This window comes from Mustelus asterias, chromosome 1 (genome assembly GCF_964213995.1).
Source record: "Mustelus asterias chromosome 1, sMusAst1.hap1.1, whole genome shotgun sequence".
In the NCBI taxonomy this organism is placed as follows: domain Eukaryota; kingdom Metazoa; phylum Chordata; class Chondrichthyes; order Carcharhiniformes; family Triakidae; genus Mustelus; species Mustelus asterias.
The window spans coordinates 31,003,515-31,031,120 of NC_135801.1; the positions used below are offsets into that span (position 1 = coordinate 31,003,515).

A 27,606-nucleotide genomic window follows, 5' to 3' on the forward strand; every position below is an offset into this window, starting at 1 on the left:
GTGACTATTATCATTGTGTTTAAATCAAATGTTTTATTTTGAAACACCATGATATGTATTACATTTTATTTTTGAAGGAATCATAAGTATAAATGAACTGTTTCTTTGAAAAACTATGAGCATCTTTCCGTTTCAGAACATTCTAGTTGATTGTTTATCTAAAATAACGTGCATCAAAAGTACAAAGAAAAAGGGGTTTAAATGTATTTTCTTTAATACAAAACATTAAAAGTCATTACAGTTGAACTAACCCACCTTTAAACCTTTCTGCTTCATCGTGATTTTTCAACGGATATGGGCTTCATTGGCCAGACCAACATTCATTGCCCATCCCTAATTGCCCTCGAGAAGGTGGTGGTGAGCTGCCTTCTTGAACCACTGCAGCCCATGATAGGTACACTCAAAGTACTGTTGGGGAGGGAGTTTCAGGGGAATGGCAATATATTTCCAAGTCAGACTCACGAATGGCTTGGAGGGGAACGTCCAGGTAGTGGTGTTCCATATATCTGCTGCCCTTGTCTTTCTAGATGGTAGGTGGTGGTGGGTTTGAAAGGTGCTGTCTCAGGAGCCTTGATGAGTTCCTGCAGTGTATCTTGTAGATAGTACATGCTTGTAGATAGTACATGCTAGTAGATAGTATCTTGTAGATAGTACATGCTGCTGCCGCTGTTCGACAGTGGTGCAGAAGTGAATGTTTGTGAAAGGGACGCCAGTCAAGAAAGCGGTTTTGTACTGGATGGCGTTGAGCTTCTTGAATGTTGTTGGAGCTGCACTCATCCAGGTCAAGGGCTGACTCATCCATGCAACATGTGACAGGTAAAAATAAGTATTTTTCGTGTGTGTGTGTGTATCAGTGACCTGTGAAACATGATTAATCTCCACAAACAGGAGCACTTAATTCCAGTGTGCTAAATCCACTCATGGTAACGCTGGATTTTAATTTTTGCAAGTTAGCTGATGTGGTAATTCATAAGGGACAAGGTCAGAGGGGAATTATTATTGGTTCATCAGGGAGGAATATTCCATGGATCTCCATAATATACTCCATTTACAACATGTGTTCAAGCTCAATTAGGTGGAGAATGACGTAATGTTATCAAAGAGGCGAACACCCAAATCTGTCAGCTTTCAGCTAGAGATTTAAATAATTGGAAGAGGTCTTCAGGATTCATTTGTTTTTGTTCTGGTTTTGCTTGAAGGCACATAAATGATGATTGTCAACATTATGTTAAGCGTTAAAATGTTTACTCAATGAACATTGACTATAAAATGTTGTAATTTTAAAAAATTTAAACCTTTGTAATTATTACATTTTGTAGGGAAAGGAATCTTTACACGTTGACTAGGGATTGTGAAAAAAATTGTAAAATAGGTAATTACTTTGAAAATATGAAATTGCATTCAGTTGACTAAAATGAAAAGTTTTGTACCGTAGCTAATTTATTAGAATAATTAAGCATTCGAACAAAGCTCAATTTTTCAGTTTCATGAAAGCTTGGTTTAATATTTTCCCAGCAGCCAAATGATATTTTCTGAAAAATTATTAAAGAACTGCTCCTTTATTTATTAGCTAATTGCAGCATGGTGGCACAGTGGTTAGCACTGCTGCCTCACAGCGCCAGGGACCCGGGTTTGATTCCCGGCTTAAGTCACTGTCTGTGTGGAGTTTGCACGTTGTCCCCGGTTTCCTCCCACAGTCCGAATGACATGCTGGTTAGGTGCATTGACCATACTAAAATTGTCCCTCAGTGTACCTGAATAGGTGCTGGAGTGTGGTGACTAGGGGATTTTCACAGTAACTTCATTGCAGTGTTAATGTAAGTCGACTTGTGACACTAATAAATAAACTTTTTAAAAAGTCCTGTTAATTTGATAAAAATGGTAGTAAAATATTGCACTAAAATAAAAGCAAAATACTACGGATGCTAGATTTATGAAATAAAAACAGAAAGTGCTGGAAAATGTAGCTGGTCCGGCACCATCATCTATTGAGAGGGAGCTAACGTTTCAAGTCCAATGTGACTTTTTTTTTGGTTCCATAATTTCTTCACTGAGGGTGGTGAATTTTTGGAATTCTCTACCCCAGAATGCCGTGGAGGCTCAATCATTACGTATATGGCAATGAGATCCAAATTACCGTCTTCTGGAGAGGGGGCTGGGAACTCCTAGCAGGCATCGGAAGTTTCATGCATGTGCAGACTGGAAGCTGGTGGCATAGATACAATGTGGCAGTTAAAGGGTTTGACCACCCTGTTTTTGAATTCTTTCACTGGATGTAAGCATCGCTGGTTAAGCCAGCATTTAACGTGATCCCTAATTGTCCTTAGAGAAGGTGGTGAGCCACCTTCTTGAACAACTGCAGTGCATTTCATGTAGGTGCTGTTAAGAAAGAAGTTCAAGGAATTTGACTCCACAACAGTGAAGGAACGGTGTCCTTGTTCCAAGTCAGGATGCTGTGTGGCTAGGGGGAGAACTTCCAGGTGATGATGTTCCCATGCATCTGCTACCATTGTCCTTCTAGTTGGTAGAAGTTGTAGATTTGGAAGGTACTGTTGGAGCTGTCTTGGTGAGTTGTTGCAGTGGTACATACTGCTGTCACTGTGTTGGAGGAAGTGAATGTTCATTAGAGTGGATGGGGTGCCATTTCAAGCGGACTGTTTTGTCCTGGATGGTGTTGTGCTTCGAGTGTCGGAATTGCACTCATCCAGGCAAGTGGACTGTACTCAATCACACTCCTGACTTGTAGATGGTGGATAAGCTTTGGGGAATCAGGTGGTGAGTTGTGCGCCACACAATTCCCAGCCCCTGACCTACTCTTTTCACGATGTGGAGATGCCGGCGTTGGACTGGGGTAAACACAGTAAGAAGTTTAACACCAGGTTAAAGTCCAACAGGTTTAACCTGTTGGACTTTAAACCTGTTGGACTTTAACCTGGTGTTGTTAAACTTTTTACTACTCTTTTCACCACAGCATTTATATGGCTAGTCCAGTTCCGTTTCTGGTCAAAGGTTATCCCCAGGATGTTGATAATGGGGGATTCAGTGATGGTAATGCCATTGAATGTCAAAGGGAGATAGTTGGATTTTCACTCGTTGGAGATGGTCATTGACTGGCACTTATGTGGTGCAGATACAACATGCCACTTATCAGTCCAAGCCTGAATGTCGTCCAGGTCTTGCTGCATATGGACACGCCTGCTTCAATATCTGAGGAGTCACGGATTATGCCGGATATTGTGCAATCATCAGCAAACATCCCCACTTCTGATCTTATGATGGAAGGAAGGCCACTGATGAAGCAGCTGAAGATGGTAGGACCTCGGAACTCCTGCAGTGATGTCCTGGAGCTGAGATGATTGACCCCCAACAACCACAACCATCTTCCTTTATGTTAGGAATTACTCCAACCAGTGGAGAATTTCCCCCTGATGCCTATTGACTCCAGTGTTGCTAGGGCTCCTTGATATCACAAATTGGTCAAATGTTGTTTTGATGTTGAAGGCAGTCACTCTCATCTCACCTCTGGAGTTCAATTCATTTGCCCACATTTGAACCAAAGCTGTATTGAGGCCAAGAGCTAAAAGATGTACACCTACATAAAAAAGGGGAAAAAATGGTTTAAAAACCATGTCATGTGACCAGGAGCAGAGCACCATTGTCGAGAGTGTCTGAGGTAGGGGAGAAGGGAAAGGGAAGTCTCAAAAAGGGAGTTCCAGACAGGAGGCAGCGCGAGGTTCCAGTTAAGGAAAAAAAGAGAAAGAGGCTGAAATCAGAAAAAAGGCTGAAGTTAGGTGGTGAGGGCTCAGGCGAAGCCCCTTAGCTAAGAATTACACTGACAACCTATTTATTATCAGTTGGACTTACAGTGTGTCTCACTTACATGTGCTAAAAGCTACAAATGTTCACAGACAGGGCCCTGTCCTTCACAGCAGAAGGAAGATCTCCGCGCATTGTGCCTTTTTCAACTAAGCAAAAGCTTATGGGACACTCATTCCCTGATTCATGTGTCTGGTTGAATTTAAACAAAGGCTTGGCAGTTAACTGTCCCTGGTGCATTTTCCACACAACGCTGCCACCTATCAGGGTCCATTTGCCAACTAATCAGCACTCTCTGCTCATGCAGTATAAATTGTTCCCTTTGCAATTGGTATTCTTGAAAACCTGTCCTGATCAATGCAAGACAAAAAACTTTAACAGCAGATCTCTTTCTTTCAGTTCCCTCAAATATCCGTGGTACCTGTGAGTACTACATCAGTCACCTCCTGAGTGCATTTGTATGTTGACGACTGGAAGATGCCGCAAAGGCTCCCAGTAGAGTGCTGGCAAAAAGGTTCAGTGTGATGGTGACATTCAATATCATCAGCATAGCATGCCTTCCAGTCCTTGCAATCTCAGTTCTATGCAGAATCTAGAAAAATGAGCTACCATTTCTCTGGACAAGAGAAGGTGCCTGTGGCATTGCTTTTCACTCATTTCCATACAAGAGCAGCACCTTCAATATACCTGTGGTCAGGCCACTGGTTTTCACTGCATTTACCCATCTTTGAGGGGACCTTGGACGTCTTGGTGCTCGTGTTACTGTGCCAACTGATAATGGGCTCTTCTTCTCCTCATTTGTATTAAGAGAAATAACTAAGGTAGGGTTACCTGCAACCTGAATTCCCCACGCCTCTTTGTATCTGTGAATGAATAGATTTGATAACTTTATTAAGCTTTCCTTTACTCGGTTTCCCTTCACCTCCAAGCTAGCAGGTCAGTGCTAAGCCCTTGGTCCATCCTCCATCTATACATGGCATCCCCAGCCTACCCCACATAGATGAAAGAAATCCAAGAGGACCACAGGTAGATGCTCTTCCCCTTTGTAACTGACTGAACAGGCAGACATTGCACCGTGACCAGGACAATTACAGCCATATGAAATAACCCTCCGGCAGCCAATTCCCAGCTTGCCTTGGTGAGCGTAGGCACTCTACAGAGAGAATGTAGCCTTGGCATAATGGAAAGAGTTTATGCTAGGATTAGTGAGGCTGGAATGTGCATCTAGCTGCCACCCACCAGCCGTGCATCCTGAATCAATTCACCTCTGTTGTATGTGCTTGCATGCCATTGTAAAGGTATTCAGCAGAGCAAGGTTTAACATGGGACTGGAGATAGCCACATCCACGGTATGATGGGTAGAGTCACATGGTAATAGACTCAGCAAGAACATTTCAGAAGCAGCCTGCATGGGAGCAGTGACATCAAGCATGATATTAACTGGGATCTGTACACAGTTAAGATTAACAAATATTTCATAAACATACAAGACTCATCTCATCAGTGAGATATCACATGAACTCATTATGCAACATGGTGGTCAGTGGTGGCAACATATTACAACAACCTTCTTCAATTTGTAAATGCTTCCAGCATATTCGAACTCCCCATTACCCACCAGGTTCCTCCCATCCTCCTCCAGTCAGAACATCCTAATTCCACTGGCCTCCTGTAACCATGTAGCTTCCCCCCATTACACCTGACCCCATTATTATTTGTTGACATTCCTATTCGTGTCCCCCCCTCCTCCTCCCCACCACCCCACCCCACCCACCATGGTCCTCATTAATCTGACCCCTCTCATTCTTGAGGCCAGCTACACCCTTAGTTTTAGAGATCCCTGACATGAGACCAACCACAGTCATTCCCCACAGTCTCTTAAACATGGCCCCTCACAGTCTTTTACCTTGCCCTCTGGTCCTTCCTTACCTGTACCTCACTCCGACTGCAGTCCTCCATCTCACCCTTGCCTCCAGCTTTCATTCCTCCCTCTCCCCAACAGACAAACCACCCCTTCCCTTGGCCTCTGTATGTGCCAGGCCTTGGCACAGATTGTACTACCAGCCCTCAATATGGAAAACAAAAGCACCGATCTACTGACTACAAAGTCATGGATTAACTAAAGCTCATCAGGTGCACAACACTTATATGCAGTCACAAAACAGAACATTTGATTTGATTTATTGTCACATGTATTAGTATACAGTGAAAAGTATAAAGCTATAGAGAAGGAAAGGAGAGAGTGCAGAATATAGTGTTACACTCATAGCTAGGGTGTAGAGAAAAGTCAACTGAGTGCGAAGTAGACTGATGGGGAAATTAATTTGGAAGGGGATTGGAATTCCAATGAGATGGTCTTTTAATGAGCATTCATGACATGTTCATATATGTGAATGGGATTCCGAACTATACTCATCAGGGAGTATGGAAAGACTCCCAACATATTTCCCATCCCATTGGGAACCTGATCTTTTGATTCACATCAAATTAGGTGCCCTCGCTCACCATGATTCCCGCTGCTGGCAGTAGTGAAATGTTCTGCCCTCCAAAGAAGGGTTCCGACTTACTTACCCGAATGGTTCCCCAGGAAATATTAGACAGAAAAATCTAACTCCAAGATAACTGTACAACTGCAACACCACCTCCCCCCACCATGCCTCCCCTGCCATCCCCGCTCCCTCCACCCCGCAGCAACCTCCCCCCAGATTCCCCCTCGAACATCTGACCCTCCCCACATGACCACATTACCTATCCTAACTACCACCCTATCCACACTGCCACCTACCCACTCACACTCATTCACTAACACATTGAAAAACTTTTTAAATGTCCAAAAGCGTGTTCGTGAATGAAGACTTGCCAAAACATGACAGCTAGTACTTTAAAATAGGGCATAGTTTGGCGTCTCCCAGCCATCCTGCAGTACGAGGAAGTACTCTGAGAACAGACAGATTCTGCATTTTTGACGAGGCCTGGTTTGGCAATTCAATAAGAGTTTTAACAACACCAGGTTAAAGTCCAACAGGTTTATTTGGTAGCAAATACCATTAGCTTTTGGAGCGCTGCTCCTTCGTCAGATGGAATGGAAATGTGCTCTCAAACAGGGCACAGAGACACAAAAATCAAGTTACAGAATACTGATTAGAATGCGAATCCCTACAACCAGCCAGATCTTAAAGATACAGACAATGTGGGTGGAGGGAGCATTAAGCACAGGTTAAAGAGATGTGTATTGTCTCCAGACAGGACTGCCTGCAAGTCCAGGAGGCAAGCTGTGGGGGTTACTGATAATGTGACATAAATCCAACATCCCGGTTTAGGCCGTCCTCATGTGTGCAGAACTTGGCTATCAGTTTCTGCTCAGCGACTCTGCGCTGTCGTGTGCCGTGAAGGCCGCCTTGGAGAACGCTTACCTGAAGATCAGAGGCTGAATGCCCGTGACTGCTGAAATGCTCCCCCACAGGAAGAGAACAGTCTTGCCTGGTGATTGTCGAGCGGTGTTCATTCATCCGTTGTTGTAGCAGTCACGGGCATTCAGCCTCTGATCTTCAGGTAAGCGTTCTCCAAGGCGGCCTTCACGGCAGCGCCAGAAATGTGGAGTTCCATCTTACTGGAAAAAAAAAGGGGCGGAGTGGCGACCCAACAGTGGTGTCGTTCTATCAGGTATTAGCTGGTGGTTCAAATTTCCTTTTCAAAAGTAAATGATCACCCTTGAGATCTTAACAATAGTAGCTTTTTCCAGGATACAAAACAACATTTACTCACAAATACAGATCAAAGCAAACATGGGCTGTAAATAGCCTTACAGAACGCTTTAATTGAATGCAATTGCTTGACTGATTGACTAGTTCCAAACATTTTTAATGATGGGTCTCAGAAATGGGTCCTTGCCAGCCGTGCTTGCATCCTATGAAAGGAGATTTACAAAAATCTATGTGAAATTGTACTGACATATCCTTACCATTTTAGTAGCATCATTCCTAGTTGAGACTGGTAATTGCATAATCTTACTGATTTCAGAAAGAGATTTTGATAATTATCCCTGGTGTCCTGGCCAATATTTATCTCTCAAACAACATCACAAAAAGGGATATCTGATCATTAACAAGGTGTTGTTTGTGGGAGCTTGCTGTGTGTAAATTGGCTGTTGCATTTCCTACATTACAACAGTGACTACATTTCAACGTATCATATATGGATGGTACAGTGGTTAGCACTGCTGCCTCACAGTGCCAGGGACCCAGGTTCGATTCCTGGCTTGGATCATTGTGCAGAGTCTGCACGTTCTCCCCGTGTCTGCCTGGGTTTCCTCCGGATGCTCCTGTTTCCTCCTACAGTCCAAAACATGTGCTGGTTAGGTGCTTTGGCCGTGCTAAATTCTCCCTCAGTGTACCCGAACAGGCGCCGGAGTGCGGCAACCAGGGGATTTTCACAGTAAGCCTACTTGTGACGCTTAAAAAAAAGTATTTAAGTAATGAGTGGCCAAAAAAATGTTTTTCTTATATCTTGTGTATAATTTGACCCCTGACTTTTAGCCAAAAAATCCAAAGACTTTATACATACCACCTACTCGCCACTGAAGTCAAACTTGCCATAGTGCAGACCTACTCACTGATGTCACATCATTGAAGGTAGCTGTTCAGCTCCTTGTGTCTGCGCATGTCAACATGTGATGTTGAGATTACCACCTCACCGCTGCACGCTGCATTCCCACCAAACTCGCCCTCTAATATGGCAACTTGGTATCAAGAAGGAAGACACAGAGCCCAATTCAAACTTAAAGTTGTTCAGATTGCAGAGGAGACAATTAATTGTGCAGCAACTAACAAAGTTGGAAAAAGGGGAGAAAAATGTTAGAGATTGGAGGAAGTTCTCTATACAGCCTAGGCTCCATTGTGCTATTTTTGGGAATGGCGTTAGTAGGAACAGTTTCCAAACTGACGAATTTACAATAATAGCAGAATGGGGGTCACTGTCTGTGTGGAGTTTGCACATTCTCCTCGTGTCTGCGTGGGTTTCCTCCGGGTGCTCCGGTTTCCTCCCACAGTCCAAAGATGTGCGGGTTAGGTTGATTGGCCAGGTTAAAAATTGCCCCTTAGAGTCCTGGGATGCGTAGGTTAGAGGGATTAGCGGGTAAATATGTGGGGATAGGGCCTGGGTGGGATTGTGGTCGGTGCAGTCTTGATGGGCCGAATGGCCTCCTTCTGCACTGTAGGGTTTCTATGATTTCTATGATTTCTATGAAAGATGGAGGAGTTAAACTCTTCAAAACTATTAATTGTGCAAAAGTTGACTCCCTACTTTTGGGCTAAAAATTTAGTCTTAGAAACTCATTCTAAAAAAAAAGAGTACATATTGCACTCCATTGGCTATAAAGTGCTTTGAAATGTTTGGTGCCATAAAAGACCCTATATAATGCAAGGTTTTTTTGGTAAACAATGAGATGAGGAATGAGCTGCACTTTCCTCAGAGCTTCAAACTCACCCTAAGTTTTTGAATCTAAACATTTCCTCTTGACATTCAAAAGCATTACCATTGCTGAAATCCTAAATGTTACCATGGAGCAGAAAATGAACTGGGCCAGCCATTTGCATACTGTGGCTCTAAGAGTAGGTCAGAAGCTGGGAATTCTGTGGCACAATTTGGCCAAACCAGTGCAAAACATATTGGAATTTTAAGCACAAATTATGTTCAATGCAAATTAATTTTCCTTGATCTTATGTACTGGTCTAAAAAAAACATGGTGCTCAAAGTTAGTCCCACCCATAAAGCTGGCTACATCTCCTGATCAAATTGATCACCTTGGTGAGTTTCCACTCATTGTGCCCATTTTGGTCTTTGAGGGGGCTGTGAGCTGGTTCTTTTGGACTCAATTATACTACTGGGCACATTTTAGAAGCTTCACCTTCCGACTCCCCAAAACCTGTCCACCGTCTACAAGGCACAAGTCAGGAATGTGATGGAATGCTTGCTACTTGACTGATGATTGAAACTCCACCAAAACCCAAGAGGATTGATACCATCCACGATGAAGCAGCCCACTTAATTGGCACCCTATTGACCACCTTATACATTCACTCCCTCTAACATTGACCCATAGGGGTGGCAGTGTGCACCACCTGCAAGATGCTTTTCAGTAGCTCATCAAACCTCCCTGAAAAAAAAAAGCACCTCCCAAACCAGCAACCTTTGCCACCTCGAACAGGGTAGCAGATGCATATGAGAACACCACCATCTTTCCCTTCCAAGCACGTTGTCCTCCAAGTCGCACACCATCCTGACTTGGAACTATATAGTTGTTTCTTAATTGTCACTGGATCAAAATCCTGGAACTTCCTTCTTAACAGCACTGTTAAGAAGTGCCTACATCACATGAGTTACAAGAAGAAAGCTCACCATCATCTTCTCAAGCACAATGAAGGCTGACCATGACATACTGGTCATCCAAATCCGAGGAGCAAATACAAATAATTGAACAGACTTTTAATATACAACTGCACTAATATATATGTAAATATTTTATTGTTTAAACTTAGAGCTATTTTATATCAAACAGAACAAATTGTGACAACCAGGGTAAAAGCCCTCAAATCCACATATCTGCTTGTATATCATTGTTAACATAAGAAATAGGAGCAGGAGCGGGTCATTTGGACCTTCGAGCCTGCTCTGCCATTGAATAAACTTAGTCTGGCTGATCTAATTGATGCCTTAACCCCCCCCCCAAATCCACTTATCAAAACTCTAATTCAGCCTCAAATATACTCAACAATGACGAGAATGAAGGAGATAGTCATAGACTTCAGGAAACATCGTGGAGGGCATGTCCCTGTCTCCATCAATGGGATGAAGTGGAAATGGTCGAGAGCTTCAAGTTTCTAGATGTCCAGATCACCAACAATCTATCCTGGTCCCTCCACGCCAACGCTATAATTAAGAAAGCCCACCAAGCCTGTACTTTCTCAGGAGGCTAAGAAAATTCAGCAAGTCAGCTACGACTCTCACCAACTTTTACAGATGCACCAGAGACAGCATCCTTTCTGGATGTATCACAGCTTGGCATGGCTCCTACTGTGACCAAGACCACAAGAAACTGCAAAGGGTTGTGAATGTAGCCCAGTCCATCACACAGACTAACCTCCCATCCATTGAATCTGTCTACGCTTCCTGCTGCCTCGGAAAAGTAGCCAGCATAATCAAGGACCCCCACGCACCCAGACATACTCTTTTTCACGTTCTTCCAATGGGAAAAAGATACAAAAGTCTGAGTTCACGTACCAACTGACTCAAGAACAGCTTCTTCCCTACTGCCATCAGACATTTGAATGGACCTCACCATATATTAAGTTGAACTTTCTCTACACCCTGGCTATGACTGTAACACTATCAGTGATGCACTATCAATCGAGTCAAGACTAGTTGTGAGCAAGACAAATAGGCTTTTATTAGCAAGAACTTGGAGCCATCCCTGTCGGAGATCTGGTCTGAACTGAAGGCTAGGGGGAGGAGCCACCGCCTTTATACCCAGACCAGGGGAGGAGTCTTGGGCAGAACCGACAGGGATGTGCCACATATACAGGTAGTACAGGTAATAATAAATACTAACAGTGGTTAACTACCACAGTTAACAGGTAACAATGGTTTACCACATTCACCCAGTTTTTAAAAAAAGAGTCCGTCGGGGGTTAGGCAGAGTGAACAATGTTTATAATATTTACAGATTTAGTCTATCCAGGGGCTTGCTCTGCCGCTGCGATCGCCGTAGTGCCGGTTCCGATGTAGTTTCAGGTTGCGGTGTCGTTTCAAGCGCCGGAACGTTGCCGTCATCTGTAGTCTCGTCCGCCTGTCGGGTGCGTGGTGACGACTCCTGGGACTCAGGCGAGCTGTATATGGGGGCGAGAGGAGTGAATAGTGGTTCTGATGTGGTAGGGACAAAGTTGGGGGTGAGGGGTTAGGGGCTATAGAGGTCCTTGAGTTACCTGCGGGCGCTAGGTCACGGATAGATACCGTGTCTTCCTGCCCGTCGGAGTACAGCACATAGGCGTACTGGGGGTTGGCGTGGAGGAGTTGTAACCTTTCGACCAGGGGGTCAGACTTATGGGTCCTGGCATGCTTCCGAAGCAGGACAGGGCCCGGGTATGCCAGGCACGACGGTAGTGAAGTCCCTGAGGAAGACTTCCTGGGGAACACAAACATCCGTTTGTGGGGGGTGGCATTGGTTGCCGTGCACAGGAGGGACCTAATGGAGTGAAGTGCCTCCGGTAGGACCTCTTGCCAGCGGGTGACTGGAAGGCCTTTAGACCGTAGTGCTAGTAAAACGGTCTTCCAGACAGTGGCGTTCTCTCTCTCCACCTGCCCGTTACCCCGGGGGTTGTAGCTAGTAGTCCTACTTGAGGCTATGCCTTTGGAGAGCAGGTACCGTCGCAGTTCATCACCCATGAAGGAGGATCCCCGGTCGCTATGGATATAGCTGGGGAAACCAAACAGAGTGAAGAGGCTGCGCAGGGCCTTAATGACCGTGGCCGAGGACATATCTGGACAGGGAATTGCAAAGGGGAAACGTGAGTACTCGTCAATGACATTGAGGAAGTATATGTTGCGACCAGATGAGGGGAGGGGGCCTTTGAGGTCGATGCTCAGGCGTTCAAAGGAGCGGGTGGCTTTTATGAGGTGTGCCCTGTCTGGTCGGTAGAAGTGCGGCTTGCATTCTGCGCAGACCTGGCAATTCCGAGTTATAGACCTGACATCCTCAACTGAGTAGAGCAGGTTTCGGGCTCTAATGAAGTGAAAAGCCCTAGTGACCCCCGGGTGGCAGAGGTCGTTGTGGAGAGCCTGTAACTGGTCCACCTGCGCACTGGCGCATGTTCCACGGGACAGGGCGTCAGGTGGCTCATTGAACCTCCCGGGCCGATACAAGATATCGTAATTGTAGGTGGAGAGTTCGATCCTCCACCGTAATATCTTGTCGTTCTTGATCTTGCCCTGCTGCATTTTGTTGAACATGAAGGCAACGGATCGTTGGTCCGTGAGTAAAGTGAACCGTTTACCAGCTAAATAGTGGCGCCAGTGCCGTACAGCTTCCACTATGGCTTGGGCTTCCTTTTCCACAGAGGAGTGTCGAGTTTCGGGGCCTTGGAGGGTTTGTGAAAAGAAGGCCACGGGTCTGCCCGCCTGGTTAAAGGTGGTGGCTAGGGCGAAGTCAGACGCATCGCTCTCCACCTGGAACGGGATGGATTCGTCTATAGCGTGCATCGTGGCCTTCGCGATGTCAGCTTTGATGCGGTCGAAGGCCAGACGGGCCTCCGCCGTCAAGGGAAAAAGGGTGGATTTTATAAGCGGACGGGCTTTATCCGCATAGTTGGGGACCCACTGTGCATAGTACAAGAAGAAACCCAGGCATCTTCTCAGTGCTTTGAGGCTAGTGGGGAGGGAAAGTTCCAGTAGGGGACGCATACGGTCGGGATCGGGGCCGATGACCCCATTCTCCACTACGTACCCGAGGATGGTAAGGCGGTGTGTACTGAATACACACTTCTCCTTATTGTAAGTCAGGTTAAGGAGACTAGCCGTGTGCAGGTCGGGGGTGCTTACCCAGGCCGCAGAAGTAGCATTTCGGGCCTCCAGGAGGTTGCTGCAGTGGTCAGGTCACCGGTGAGGCATGGGGCGGCGTAGGTCTGTGGTCCTCCCGGTAGTGACGGCTGCGGTGTCCATGATGCTCCCATGTGGTCAGGTGAGTAGGCTTCGAGGTATTGTGAGGTCACCTCTAAGGATTCAGCCAGTTGCTCCGTTTTCTTTAAGTCCAACTGTTCCAGCAGCTGTTGCCGGATATAAGTAGTTGCGATGCCCCTGACAAAGGCTTCCCTGATTAAGTCGTCTGTATATTGGGTGGCAGTCACAGACCTACAGTTGCAGTTCCGGGCAAGCAGTCGCAACGCGCGCAGGAACTGGTCAACTGATTCACCTGGCTGCCGTCTGCGCGTAGCGAGGAGGTGTCTCGCGTAGACTTCATTAGGCCGTTTATTATGCTGGCCCTTTAAAAGTTCGATAGCGGCCGTGTAATTTTCCGCGTCTCAGATCGTAGCATATACTACGTCGCTTACCCGGCCGCGGAACACCCGTAGTTTGTCAGCATCTGTACTGATGGCAGTGGAGGCTTCGATGTTACCTTCGAAGCATTGCAGCCAGTGATCAAACGTGTTTGACACTCCAGCAGCTTGCGGGTCCAGATTCAGCTTTTCGGGTTTCAGTAACTGCTCCATTTAAAAAAAAAACTTGCTAATAAAATTGATGCACTATCAATCGAGTCAAGACTAGTTGTGAGCAAGACAAATAGGCTTTTATTAGCAAGAACTTGGAGCCATCCCTGTCGGAGATCTGGTCTGAACTGGAGGATAGGGGGAGGAGCCACCGCCTTTATACCCGGACCAGGGGTAGGAGTCTTGGGCGGAACCGACAGGGATGTGCCACATATACAGGTAATAATAAATACTAACTAACAGTGGTTAACCACCACAGATAACAGGTAACAGTGGTTTACCACAATCAGGTGCTCCGGTTTCCTCCCACAGTCCAGAAGATGTGCTGGTTAGGTGCATTGGCTATGCTAAATTTTCCCTCATTGTCCCTGAACAGGCGCTGGAGTGTGGCGATTAGGAGGTTTTCACAGTAGATTCATTGCAATGTTACTACTTGTGACACTAATAAATAAACTTAAACTTTCCTTCTCCTCTATGTATTCTATGAACAGTATGTTTTGTCTGTAAAGTGCACAAGAAACAATACTTTTCACTGTATACTAATACATGTGACAAATCAAACATCTTCCCTTAAGTAAGGAGACCAAAACTATAGGTATTTAACCAAGCTTCCATTCTCAAACCTGAACGTCTCTTTAATTTTTAATGTGTAATATATTTTAAAGGGATACTAATAAATTAAAACCCTGCGCATTGATTTGGTCATTATTTTGGTCTCATCCCCTCGATAGAACATTCGTACAGGTTTTATTTCACAGAACGTTTTCTCCAATTTTACTTAGCTAGACTCAAACCTGTTTGCCTCGGCTGATTTCTTCTCAAGTTAAACTTTTTAAAAAATCAGTGATAAGCAGTAACATTTTACCAGCCTCCCCCACAATCCAGCTATAACGTTCTTTTGGTTTGTCCGGAACATTGTATCGAGAGTGCAGTTCCTTCCCTCTTGGTGGAGTTGTTGCACATCCTGCTGTCCCACCGGCTTCAGTTGGCTTGTTCGCCGGGGCCGTCACTTCCGATCATGAATAAAGAATTAAATTTGATGAAAGTCAGGAGATATTTGTGACAATGGCGGAGATTCAGGCTGAGGTGGACGAGAGCAGCCCACTCTTAAAGTCAGCGTCGGGCAGGTGAGTGAGTGGAGAAGCTGCAGCTAAACATGCAGCAGGTAGAGAGATAGGAGAGAAGGCCATTCGGCATTGCTGCTCTTTCGTATTTAATAGCAAAACATTAGATGTAACATCAGAAACATGGCAATGCATAGCAGAGAGAAGATTGAGGAAGAAGTGACTTGTTGGCGCTATAATCCCCTGACATCTTACAGCCCCTCCTCCCTCCCAACCTGAGTTCATCCAAAACTCTGCTCCCCATGTCCTGACTCTTCCACTCACTGTGGCCTGCGTTGTTTAAGTTTAAAGTTAATTTATTAGTGTCACAAGTAGGCTTACATTAACACTGCAACGAAGTTACTATGCAAAACCCTAGTCGCCACGCTCCGCCCGCTACCTGTTTGGGTAAATTGAGGGAGAATCCCGCATAGCCAACCCACGCAGACCTGGGGAGAATGTACAGGCTCTACACAGTCATCCAAGTTGGGAATCAAACCCAGGTCCCTAGCGTTGTGAGGCAGCAGTGCTAACCACTGTGCTGCCCCTGCTAGTCCAGCAGTGGCACGATTTCAAAATTCTAACCTTTATTTTTAATTCCCATGCCCCTCCTGTCCTTTCCACAAACTCAGCGTTTGTCCAATTCTGGCCTGCTGTGCATCCCCGGTTTCCTTTGCACCTCCACTAGTAGCTGTTTAGACGCCAAAGCAGTGATAGGCAAACTAGACTAGTGAGTGGGCTGCAGGAGTGGCCCTTCATCTCAGTGGGCTACAAGATTGAAATGGGGCTTGTTCTCTAACTATATAGGGTGGCATGGTGGTTAGCTTTGCTGCCTCACAATGCCAGGGATCCCTGGCTTGGGTCACTGTCTGTGTGGAGTCTGCACGTTTTCCCCGTGTCTGCGTGGGTTTCCTCCGGGTGCTCCAGTTTCCTTCCACAGTCTGAAAGATGTGCTGGTTAGGTACATCAACTATGCTAAATTCTCCCTCACTGTACCTGAACAGGTGCTGGAGTGTGGTGACTAGAGGATTTTCACAGTAACTTCATTGTAATGTTAATGTAAGCCTACTTGTGACCCTAATAAATAAAGTTTAAAAGCTGTCTGCCCCGCTATCTCTCGTCCTTTGCAACCCTGCTTAAAACAATTTGTCCAAGCTTTTGATCATCTGTTCTAATACCTCATGTGGCTTGATGTCAAATTTCATCTGTTAATGCACCTGTAAAATGCATTGGGACTTTTTACAATGGTATAATTAGCTATATAAATGCAGGTTGTTGGTGCAATGCATTGTCCCAGCATCACATGTGTTATGCATAATTTCCAGAGATAGTGAAAATACTAGGTTTGCCTGCTGTGTTTGCTGAGAAGTAATTCATTGGCTGAGAAACATTTGATAGTGGAAGGACATGAAAGACACTATTTTAAAATAAGACCTTTAGTGGTTGAATCATAGAAATAGCAAATCATATGTCTTAGTGATGGGTTTTTGATATAAAGAATAGTCACATTTGGACTGTTAACCACCTGCCTTTTTCAGGTGCTGACTGGTTTTTAAAATCCTTTATAATAATGAAGGGGACACCACAACTTCTAGAAGAGATAACCAACTTTTCTCCCCAGTCAGAAATCTTGCTCAGGAATTGTTAGCGAATTTTGCTTACAGTTGTTAGTGTTGTGTTGTCTGTGGCTTGGGATTGCAGAGATAAGTTCCATTCAGGAGGTCCACGCAAGTTTTAATAAAAACAGCAGGCAGATTTATTTTAGATGAGCACTGCACAGGCTTCAATCCCCAACCGCTGGCAGGCTATGGAAGCCCAATGACATTACGGAGTGATCGTGTGACCATCCTCTTAAGTGACCCATGCAACCCACACTAAATCCCCAAATACACAACACCTAGCCCTCCAAACTGGGTAGTTTAAAAAAAAAACCTTTAATGTACATGGCATTCTTTTAAAGCTTCCATACTTATACATTAATGTACTTATACATTAAATACAAAGTGAATAATGCAACCTGTTTCCTTCATGAAGTCTCATTCATGTTCATCAGACTTGTAACTTTCCTGGGTCATCATTTAGACAAATGGACACTGCCTTGCCCAAAGGTGCTCTATTTGACCAAAAAAGGCCCATTTTTGTACCATTCAGCTTTGTTGCGTTGCACTGAGGCACAACATTATTGGTAGGTGCACATTTACAAAGGCCACACATTCAATTATTTACTCTGCTTCAAATCTTTAGTCCTTCATCTCTGTTCTACAGGGTTTGCTTATTATACATAGGCCAAGTGGTCTTCCAGGCTCTCATAGTTCTAACTGCCTAGCAGTATCTCAACGTTATTTCTTAGTAACTGCACCTCTACCTCGATTTGCTTTTATTGATTTGCATGGCTCAACGTTGTTTCTCCACATTTGCTTCTGGCTAAAATACTAAAATGAAGTTGGCTGGGACACCTTTACCATGTAAGCTATTTAAAATATTCTCACAGGAACTGACACGTAACCAGAAAAGCTTCCAAATTGAGGTATGGCATGGTTTTCTGGATTGTGTATAGATGGCTATGCAACTTGGCTGTTTTTTTCCATCCATGCAAAAGCATGCTAATATATTTTCTTATTCATCCTTGAGATACTGGCATCATTGGTAAGAACATAGAACATAGAACAGTACAGCACAGAACAGGCCCTTCGGCCCACGATGTTGTGCCAAGCTTTATCTGAAACCAAGATCAAGCTATCCCACTCCCTATCATCCTGGTGTGCTCCATGTGCCTATCCAATAACCGCTTAAATGTTCCTAAAGTGTCTGACTCCACCATCACTGCAGGCAGTCCATTCCACACCCCAACCACTCTCTGAGTAAAGAACCGACCTCGGACATCCTTCCTATATCTCCCACCATGAACCCTAAAGTTATGTCCCCTTGTAATAGCTCCATCCACCCGAGGAAATAGTCTTTGAACGTTCGCTCTATCTATCCCCTTCATCATTTTACAAACCTCTATTAAGTCTCCCCTCAACCTCCTCTGCTCCAGAGAGAACAGCCCTAGCTCCCTCAACCTTTCCTCATAAGACCTACCCTCCAAACCAGGCAGCATCCTGGTAAATCTCCTTTGCACTCTTTCCAGCGCTTCCACATCCTTCTTATAGTGAGGTGACCAGAACTGCACACACTATTCCAAATGTGGTCTCACCAAGGTCCTGTACAGTTGCAGCATAACCCCACGGCTCTTAAACTCCAACCCCCTGTTAATAAAAGCTAACACACTATAGGCCTTCTTCACAGCTCTATCCACTTGAGTGGCAACCTTCAGAGATCTGTGGACATGGACCCCAAGATCTCTCTGTTCCTCCACAGTCTTCAGAACCCTACCTTTGACTCTGTAATCCACATTTAAATTTGTCCTACCAAAATGAATCACCTCACATTTATCAGGGTTAAACTCCATCTGCCATTTTTCAGCCCAGCTTTGCATCCTATCTATGTCTCTTTGCAGCCTACAACAGCCCTCCACCTCATCCACTACTCCACCAACCTAGGTGTCATCAGCAAATTTACTGATCCACCCTTCAGCCCCCTCCTCTAAGTCATTAATAAAAATCACAAAGAGCAGAGGACCAAGCACTGATCCCTGTGGCACTCCGCTAGCAACCTGCCTCCAGTCCGAAAATTTTCCATCCACCACCACCCTCTGTCTTCGATCAGATAGCCAGTTACCTATCCAATCGGCCAACTTTCCCACACCTCCTTACTTTCATCATAAGCCGACCATGGGGGACCTTATCAAACGCCTTACTAAAATCCATGTATATGACATCAACTGCCCTACCTTCATCAACACACCTAGTTACCTCCTCAAAAACTTTTATCAAATTTGTGAGGCACGACTTGCCCTTCACGAATCCGTGCTGACTATCCCGGATTAATCCGCATCTTTCTAAATGGTCATAAATCCCATCCCTAAGGACCTTTTCCATCAATTTACCAACCACCGAAGTAAGACTAACCAGCCTATAATTACCAGGGTCATTTCTATTCCCTTTCTTAAACAGAGAAACAACATTTGCCACTCTCCAGTCCTCTGGCACCATCCCTGTGGACAGTGAGGACCCAAAGATCAAAGCCAAAGGCTCTGCAATCTCATCCCTTGCCTCCCAAAGAATCCTAGGATATATTTCATCAGGCCCAGGGGACTTAATGACCTTCAGTTTATTCAAAACTGCTAGTACGTCCTCCCTCCGAACATCTACTTCCTCCAGCCTATTAGCCTGTAACACCTTCTCTTCCTCAAAAACATGGCCCCTCTCCTTGGTGAACACTGAAGAAAAGTATTCATTCGTCAGCTCTCCTATCTCTACTGACTCCATACACAAGTTCCCACTACTGTCCTCGACCGGCCCTAACCTCACCCTGGTCATTCTTTTATTCCTCACATAAGAGTAAAGAGTAAAAAATCTTCTTGTAGCCCAAGACACTCAGCCTCACTGTTAACCATCGGCCAATCTTTCTGTCATCCGCAAACTTACTAATCCTACCCCCTACATAGTCATCTGTGTCATTTATATAAATGATGAATAATAGGGGGCCCGTAAGGCCGGCATTTATTGCCTATTCCTAGTTGTCTGAAGAAAATGATAACGGGACATCGTCTTGAGATGATGTAGTCCATGCAGTAGCAATTTGATACAACTGAGTGGCTTGCTGGCCCACTCCAGAAGGCAAGGCAGTTAAATATGAATACCATTGTCTTGGATTTAATGTGCACTATTATCCTATACATTCTTAACAGTTGGCTTAGATTTTCCAGTAATAATGGATAAAATTAATGGGTCATTGTGATCATGACAATCTAAAATCCTAGGCAATGTCTCCACATTATATACATAAATAAATGAAATTAAAATGTTGCTTTAGAAAATTTTAAAGCTTGAATCTCATTTTCTTCTTTTCTCTTCCTATGATGTGCTGCAGCGTGAGAAAAGTACTGCATAGTTTTGAAATATTCAATATCTTTGACCTTTTGAACCTTTGTAGGTTCTGTTTCAGATGTAATGGGTATATTCTGAAAATATTAGATAATGTGTTGGTATTCTTTGGTTTTATTTTTGGAGTTTTTGTTTAAAAAATTACCCAATTGCATTTTTTGAAATAATCTTGCCTGGAATGAGATAATTGAAATGCAAATTTTAACTACTCTATCTAAACTATCATGTACAAAAGCATTGATGTGGGGTAGATGTTCTTTATATGACTGTGTATTTGAAACAAATCATGTTGTTCTTAATGTTCAAAGAGGATAATGTAAATGTATTGCATTCACTGTCTGGGTTATCAGTTGAAATCACCAACTATGGATTCACCATTTCGTCCTATCTGGACATTGCAACTTACCCTTTAGATTATTCATGTACCAAGTTTACCTCGACCTGAATGTGTTACTCTCTGATCTTTTGGTAGTTAGAGGTTGTTGCGTCTTACACCAATTTGGACTAGCATATCCTGTTCCCATTCCAGCAGGTATAATTTCCATTTGGCTCCCCTTGATCCTAATGCTCAATTTGGGTTCTGTCAGAAATATTCAGCTCCTGGCCTCATTACAAACTTGGTCCAAACATGGATAAAAGGTTGAACCTGAGGTGAGATGAGAGTAGCTGCCCTTGACTTCAAGGCAGCATAAGATTGAGTATGACATCAAAGAGCTTTAGAAAAAACCTGGTTAATGGGAATCGTGGGGGAAAACTCTCCACTGGTTGGAGTCATACCTAGCACAAAGGAAGATGGTTGTGGTTGTTGGAGGCCAATCATCTCTGCTCTAGACATTACTACAGGAGTTCCTCAGGGTAGTGTCCTAGGCTCAGCCATCTTCAGCTGCTTCATCAATGACCTTCTTTCCATCATAAGATCAGAAGTGGAGATGTTCACAGATGATTGCACGGTGTTCAATACCATTTGTGACTCTTAGATACTATGCAGTCCATGTCCATATGCAGGCTTGGGCCGATAGAAGTAACATTCATGCCATACAAGTGTGAAGCAGTGTCCATCTCCAACAAAAGATAATCTAACTATTTCCCTTTGACATTTAATGATGTTACCCAGCCATCTACATCTTGGATGTTACCATTGACCAGAAACCTAAATGAATCAGCCAAATCAGGAGAGTAATGGAATGTTTTCCATTGTCCTGGATGAGTGCAGCTTCAACAAGAAGCTTGCCACCATCCAAGACAAAACAGCCAGCTCAATTGGCACCTAATCCACCACCTAAAACATTCATCCAGTCCACCACTGACACATAGTGGTAGCAGTGTAAAGAATATACAAGATGCACTGCAGCAACTTGCCAAGCCTCCTTTGAAAACATCTCCCAGTCCTGTGAGCTCTGCCACCTAGAAGAACAAAGGCTGCTGACGCAATGAAAGACCGCCACCTGTATGTTCCATTCCAAGCTGCAACTATCCTGACTATATTGTTGTTCCTTCATTTTGGATTGAACTGGATCAATATCCCAAAACTCCCTTCCTAACAGCCCTCTGGGTGTACCTACACAAGCTGCATGACAGTGCTTCAAGCAGGTGGCTCACCACCACCTTCTCAAGGGCAATCAAGATGGGCAACAAATGCTGGGCCGCACAGCAATGTTCACATTCCATGAAAAAGAGAAATATATCCCTTTCACACACTTGCCCTACTCTTTACCTAGCAGCTGCATTTTCCATTCAAAAATACCCTCCCTCCACTAGCTGGTCTTTTCATTCAATCTACTGTTTAATTCCATTTGTAGGTAATAGCACCCCACAGCTGGATTTCCCACTCTTAGGACCACTTTATTATCATGTTAGCTGAGTTTCCTCTTCCTCAGCACCATCTCCCCCAACGTCACTATCCCTTCACCTTCGTAGAATTTTATGGTCATTTGCTACACGTGCTGAGAAGATTTCCTAGGCAGAGGCAGTTTGCTGAACAGCACCTTCTCCTATGTCCCTCCTTCTTCTCTGCTCACCTTCCTTTCTTTTTTGCCCCCTTGTACATCCTTCTCTTCCTCAATCCTATCTATTTTCCCTTTCCACCGCCCTCTTGTGCTACTTCTGCCCTCTTCACCTCCCTCACATTTGTCTTTCTTCATCCTGGCTCCAGTCTTGCTGATTTACAGCCTCCATTATTTCCATCTTGCCACCCTACACCCACTCCGCCAGCTTTCCTTTGCATTTCTCCCCTTTCCATCCACCCTCCGTATAATTCCCTTTTCTTCTCTCCCACTATCAACTCCTCCCGTTCCACCTTCCGAACCATCTCTTCCACCTTCAAACCCGTTCCAATCCCTCTATCCTTCTATCTGCCATTTTCCATTTCACCTTCCATCTTTCTGAACCTCCTCCCTGTTGGTATAATAAAAGCAAAATGCTGGAGATTTTAAATAGAAACAGAAGCGCTGGAAAAGCTCAGCAGGTCTGGAAGCATTAATGGAGAGAGGAACAGTGTCAACATTTCGAGTTGATTATGACTCTTTGAAATTGCAGAGGGATAGAAAAGTGGTGGATTTTTATGCTGTTGAAAGGTTGTGGTGGTCACAAAATGGAAGGTCTGGGATGGGTTAGAGGTTGGGGGAGATTAAATTACAAAGATGTCAGAGAACAAAAGACAAAGGGAGTGGTAAAGAAACAAAGCTCCTCCCTGTTAGCATCTCTCCACCCCTCTTCCTTCTTAATCTTCCTACCTGTCGTTTCTTCCTTTTCTCCCTCAACCATCCCTCTCTCCTCCAATTCTTTCCTCCCTGCCATTGATCCTCTTCACCCATCACCTCACCATCCTATCTCTCTGTCCACCATCTTTATTTCTCCCACCCTTTAACTCTTTCAAAGTTGAATACTGTGTTAGGGGTTGTAGGTTTTGAACACAAATAAAAAGACATGGTATGCACATGTAGATTCAAATGAACAACAACAGATTTATTGAAAGAGATGTTCTCTGCACTGCATTGAGTACAAAGTGAATCTAAAAGCGGGAACCTCTTCATCCAAACTTAAAACGTTGGTTCTATTCTCTCTCCACAGATGCTCTCAGTCCTGCTAGGATTTTCCAGCATTTTCTGTTTTTGTTGTTGAATAAAAGTCTGGGTATGTACTTGAAGGAGTTGAGTTGAAAACATGTATCAGTTTGTGGACCATATGTAAAGTTGAAATCCTTCAACTAGGATTTATGCACCAAAGAGACAGAAATGCTGAGAACAACCCTTTCCGAAATTCAAAAGAATCAAACCAGAAAACAAGAAATGCAAGGATATGTAAGGCTGAGTTGCTTGGACATCAAAGAACAAAGAACGATACAGCACAGGAACAGGCCCTTCGGCCCTCCAAGCCTGCGCCGCTCACGTGCCCACTAGACCATTCTTTTGTATCCCTCTATTAAAGAACAAAGAACAATACAAAAGTTTATTGGTCACAAGTAAGGCTTACATTAACACCAATGAAGTTACTGTGAAATTCCCCTAGTCGCCACACTCCGGCACCTGTTCGGGTCAATGCACCTAACCAGCATGTCTTTCAGACTGGGAGGAAACCGGAGCACCCAGAGGGAACCCACGCAGACACAGGGAGAAAACTCCACACGGACAGTGACCCAAGCCGGGAATCGAACCCGGGTCCCTGGCGCTGTGAGGCAGCAGCGCTAACCATTGTGCCACCGTGCTGCCCCCAGCCAAAGGCAGAATTCTCAGGGCTTGGGGGCCATACGTGTACCACAGGCTGCAGTTTGGAACACCTGTCTGAAGCTTTCTAAACCAGAAAGCCGGTTGGTAAAGTGTAGAATTGGAACCAATCTTTACACATGTATATATATTTAGAAAATTACACATTACAAGCATGCACTTCTCAACCCAGCAATCACAAATTTAGTCTTGTCTATATGGGCTTGAATGAATCCCCAGTTAAGACCCACCACCTGCATACAATTAAACACAATTAACACATATTTAACACAACTATATGTAATAAACTTGGTTATAAAGGTCATTCCACATTTTGAAAGCTCCTGATGTTTGTTGTATTTCCATTTGGCTATTTTCTACCTCATGACACTTGAGCTAGAAGAACTGAATGTTACCAACACAACCACAATGTAGTGCATTGTGCTTCATGCAGTACGTTTTTTGCTTTCAGACAGGACACTCTCGAGCTCCTATAGAGTATTGTTTATTTTACTCATTCTGTGGAAGCTGCATTTTCCTTCAACAGGCTTCCCAATGACAACAATAGCTTTTAAAGACCTCCCCAGCTTGCGCTACGTGTGTAAAGTAAAAAAGCTTAGTTGGCTTGAATACTACACTCAAGTCTGCACATCCAGCATATTTGTATATGTTTTTCATAGAAGGTTGTGGTTAGGAAAATAAGCTATGGTAATTAATCTTGCCTCACCCCTACATTTTCTTATTGACACATCTCCCAGTTCAGTATTAAATAAATAATAAATTACCATGGTTCCAGTGGTTCAGTATATTGACTCCACAGGAGTAGATTTGGTTAGATAGAAAGTTGTCTGCATGCATATGACTACAACAGTCATAGCAGTCAACAGCAATTAAACAGTTGCTTTAAAATGTAATAGTACTGTTATTTACTAAAAATAATTCCGGTTATGAATTGTGCCACTTTCACCACCTCCTAGATATCAATTAAGTCCAGTGTCCGAAGCTCAGGGGCAGGGGGGACTGTTTACTCGGCAGTGAATCTGACAGTGGTAGGTAGCGTGGTTTGGCATCCTTTTGGTCCAGATGTGTCAGTTGATACCAAAGCTGCTTTGCTGTGCACAGTTTGGGCTAAATATATTACTGTGTGTCGTTGCCAATCCAGCTGATTCTGGTTCCAATTTTTGAACCACAGCACAACCATGGTGTAACAGGAACCAGTGTTAACATAAGGCCTAGTTAAATTAATTGCTCCATGTAACTTTAGTATTTACAACTTACTGTAAATATATTGGGTTTCTTAAAATTTTTAATTTAATTTTCCTCCAGAGCTGATTTTTGGTGTTATGCTATATTTTTCCAACAGTAGGTTGGGGGGGGGGGGGGGTTTGATGTAAGAAAATTAAAGGATCAAGTCATTTAATTTATCATTTTAAGTAAATTAGGCACAGTACTGTGGACTTTCTGCTGAGTTGTGCTGGACTTTTCAGCACCATTAAGCCAAAATTGGCAAAAACAGTTTAAACGATTGCAAAGATTTAAGTGCAAATTGTGTTTGCGCAAATTGCGATCTTTTGTACTCGCTTAAGAAATGACAGGTTAGAAGCTGACCTTACCCACAGAACTGGCTACACTGTTATATCAGATTAATCACCATTGTGAGCTTCCTGTAATTGCTTCTGTTTTCAGGCCTTTGAGGATACTCTAAAGTTTATGTTTTTTTTAGACTTAAAGCAAGTTCAAAAGCTCTTTTTTATTTACCAAGAAATTGCTGACTGTATGCCAATGAAATGAATAAATGGTTTTGTATTTATTCTTAACGTTCACATTCAATTATTTAAAATTCTTTTACTCACAGGTGATGAGCTAAACACCAGTTAGTGTTTAATTAATAGCATTTTAGTCATTCGTCACATTAAAAATCTTAAAACATGAAATCTGGCCATATTATCTTTTTCATTGGCCTGTGGAAATTGTAATAAATTAAACACAAAGCTAAACAATAATTCCACTTAATTGGTTTATTTTTCAGTGAAGATGCATTGTTCGAGAAACTGCAGGAAAATCGAAACCGCTGGAGGTCAATCCGGATCATGTACCTCACGATGTTCCTCAGTAGTATAGGTAAGTATTGCACTCAGGGTTAACCAGTGAGACTTAATGTGAAAGCTTCATTTTAGGCATATGGATTCATTGTGACGTAACTGAGCTATATTTGAGTTGAATTATCTTTTAACCCCATTCCAGTGGAGTCCCACCTTAGAGATTGAGTGCAAAGAACTAGGCTGACACCCCAGTGCAGTACTGAGGTGTTGTCAGAGTACTTTTGGTGAGTCATTAAACTGAGGCCCAGTCTGTCTTCTTAGTTGGTGTGGTGAACCATCGTTGGTTACCACTGTGGGTTGTTCCTATGTTACTGTTGGGTTAGTGTGTTGCCACTGTGGGGGTTGTATAATGTTGTTGGGTTAGGGTGTTTACCTGTGGTAAATGTTGTTATGGCACATCCCGTCGGGCCCCGCCTCCTGGGGAGAGGTATAAGACCTCTGCTCCGGCGGGACCCCTCCAGTCTGAACTGGTGTACTCGTGTTAGCTAGTTCCATTGTTTGCTCATAAAAGCCTTCAATAGCAGAAGCCTTGTTCCACGTGCTTGATTGTCGCGCATCAATTTTATTAGCAAACTTAAAACTCTCAACAGTAAAAGGGAGTATGGAACAAATATTAAAACCAGAGCGTCTGGCGCTGGACCCACGTGCGGTCGGTGCCGCTAACACCTTCGACCACTGGTGGAAGTGTTTCGAAGACTACCTGGCAGCCTCTGCAGCTGTTACTACAGACGACGACAAACTCCAGGTCCTCCACGCGAGGGTAAGCGACACGATTTATCTTGCGATTCGTGCGGCCACCACTTACCCGAGGGCCATCGAGCTCTTGAAGAAACGATACACGAGACCACCCAACGAGATCCACGCTCGTTACCTCCTCGCTACACGACGTCGGCAGTCGGGCGAAACCATGGAGGACTACGCCAATGAGCTCTTGCAGCTTGCCAGGAGTTGCGACTGTAAAGATGTGTCAGCAGAGCAATATATGTACGACCTCGCCCGAGATGCGTTCGTAGCAGGGGTAGGGTCCTCGTACATCCGGCTTAAGCTATTAGAGAAAGGGAACCTCAACTTGACCCAAGCGATGGAGATGGCTGAGATGCTGGAGGCAGCGTCGAAAAGCTTGGCTCTGTACCCCGAAGACCACGTGGAGACAACGTGGCAAGAGCAAGCACAAATCCCTCCTCGCCCCACGGGCTCGCGCTCCCATATTGACCCGACGACGGCGGCAGCTCCAGGCGGCCAGCGATGCTATTTTTGCGGCGGAGCCAAGCATTCACGGCAGCAGTGTCCTGCAAAAACGGCGATCTGCAGTCAGTGTGGTAAAAAGGGGCACTATGCTAAAGTTTGCAGGTCGAAGCCCAAAAATGGCAGTGCAGCCTGTGACCCTCCAGAGCGGAGACAATCTCCTTCGGCGTCGCAGTACCCACGAGGTCCGACCACGTGCGAACCCAGGACGACGCCATTGTGGCTGACGGAGGAGGAGGAAGACCACCAGGAGTCGCTACGTTTGGCGCCCTCACCCACGTGCGATTCATGGGGGCGGCCATCATGGTCAACGACGACTAGGAGCGACCAGCAGGGGTCCTCAGCATCAACCTCGGCTGCATGCAGTGACGCCCAGGGGCCAACGGTGGCGTCGA

At 44.5% G+C, this 27,606-nt stretch overlaps 1 protein-coding gene across 3 annotated transcripts in view; it reads left to right on the forward strand.

Moving 5' to 3' along the window:
• Nucleotides 1–27,606, forward strand: part of mfsd8 (major facilitator superfamily domain containing 8) — a 185,964-nt gene that overhangs the window by 101,258 nt on the left and 57,100 nt on the right. The window contains exons 1-3 of one of the 3 annotated variants that reach the window (XM_078211118.1): nucleotides 15,072–15,199; nucleotides 23,233–23,295; nucleotides 25,894–25,985. In XM_078211118.1, coding sequence (XP_078067244.1) covers nucleotides 25,955–25,985 — 31 coding nt within the window. In that variant the 5' untranslated portion in view covers nucleotides 15,072–15,199; nucleotides 23,233–23,295; nucleotides 25,894–25,954. Of the gene's footprint in view, nucleotides 1–15,029; nucleotides 15,200–23,232; nucleotides 23,296–25,893; nucleotides 25,986–27,606 lie in introns of those variants that run through there. The other 2 variants (XM_078211108.1, XM_078211125.1) reach the window with 2 other exon arrangements.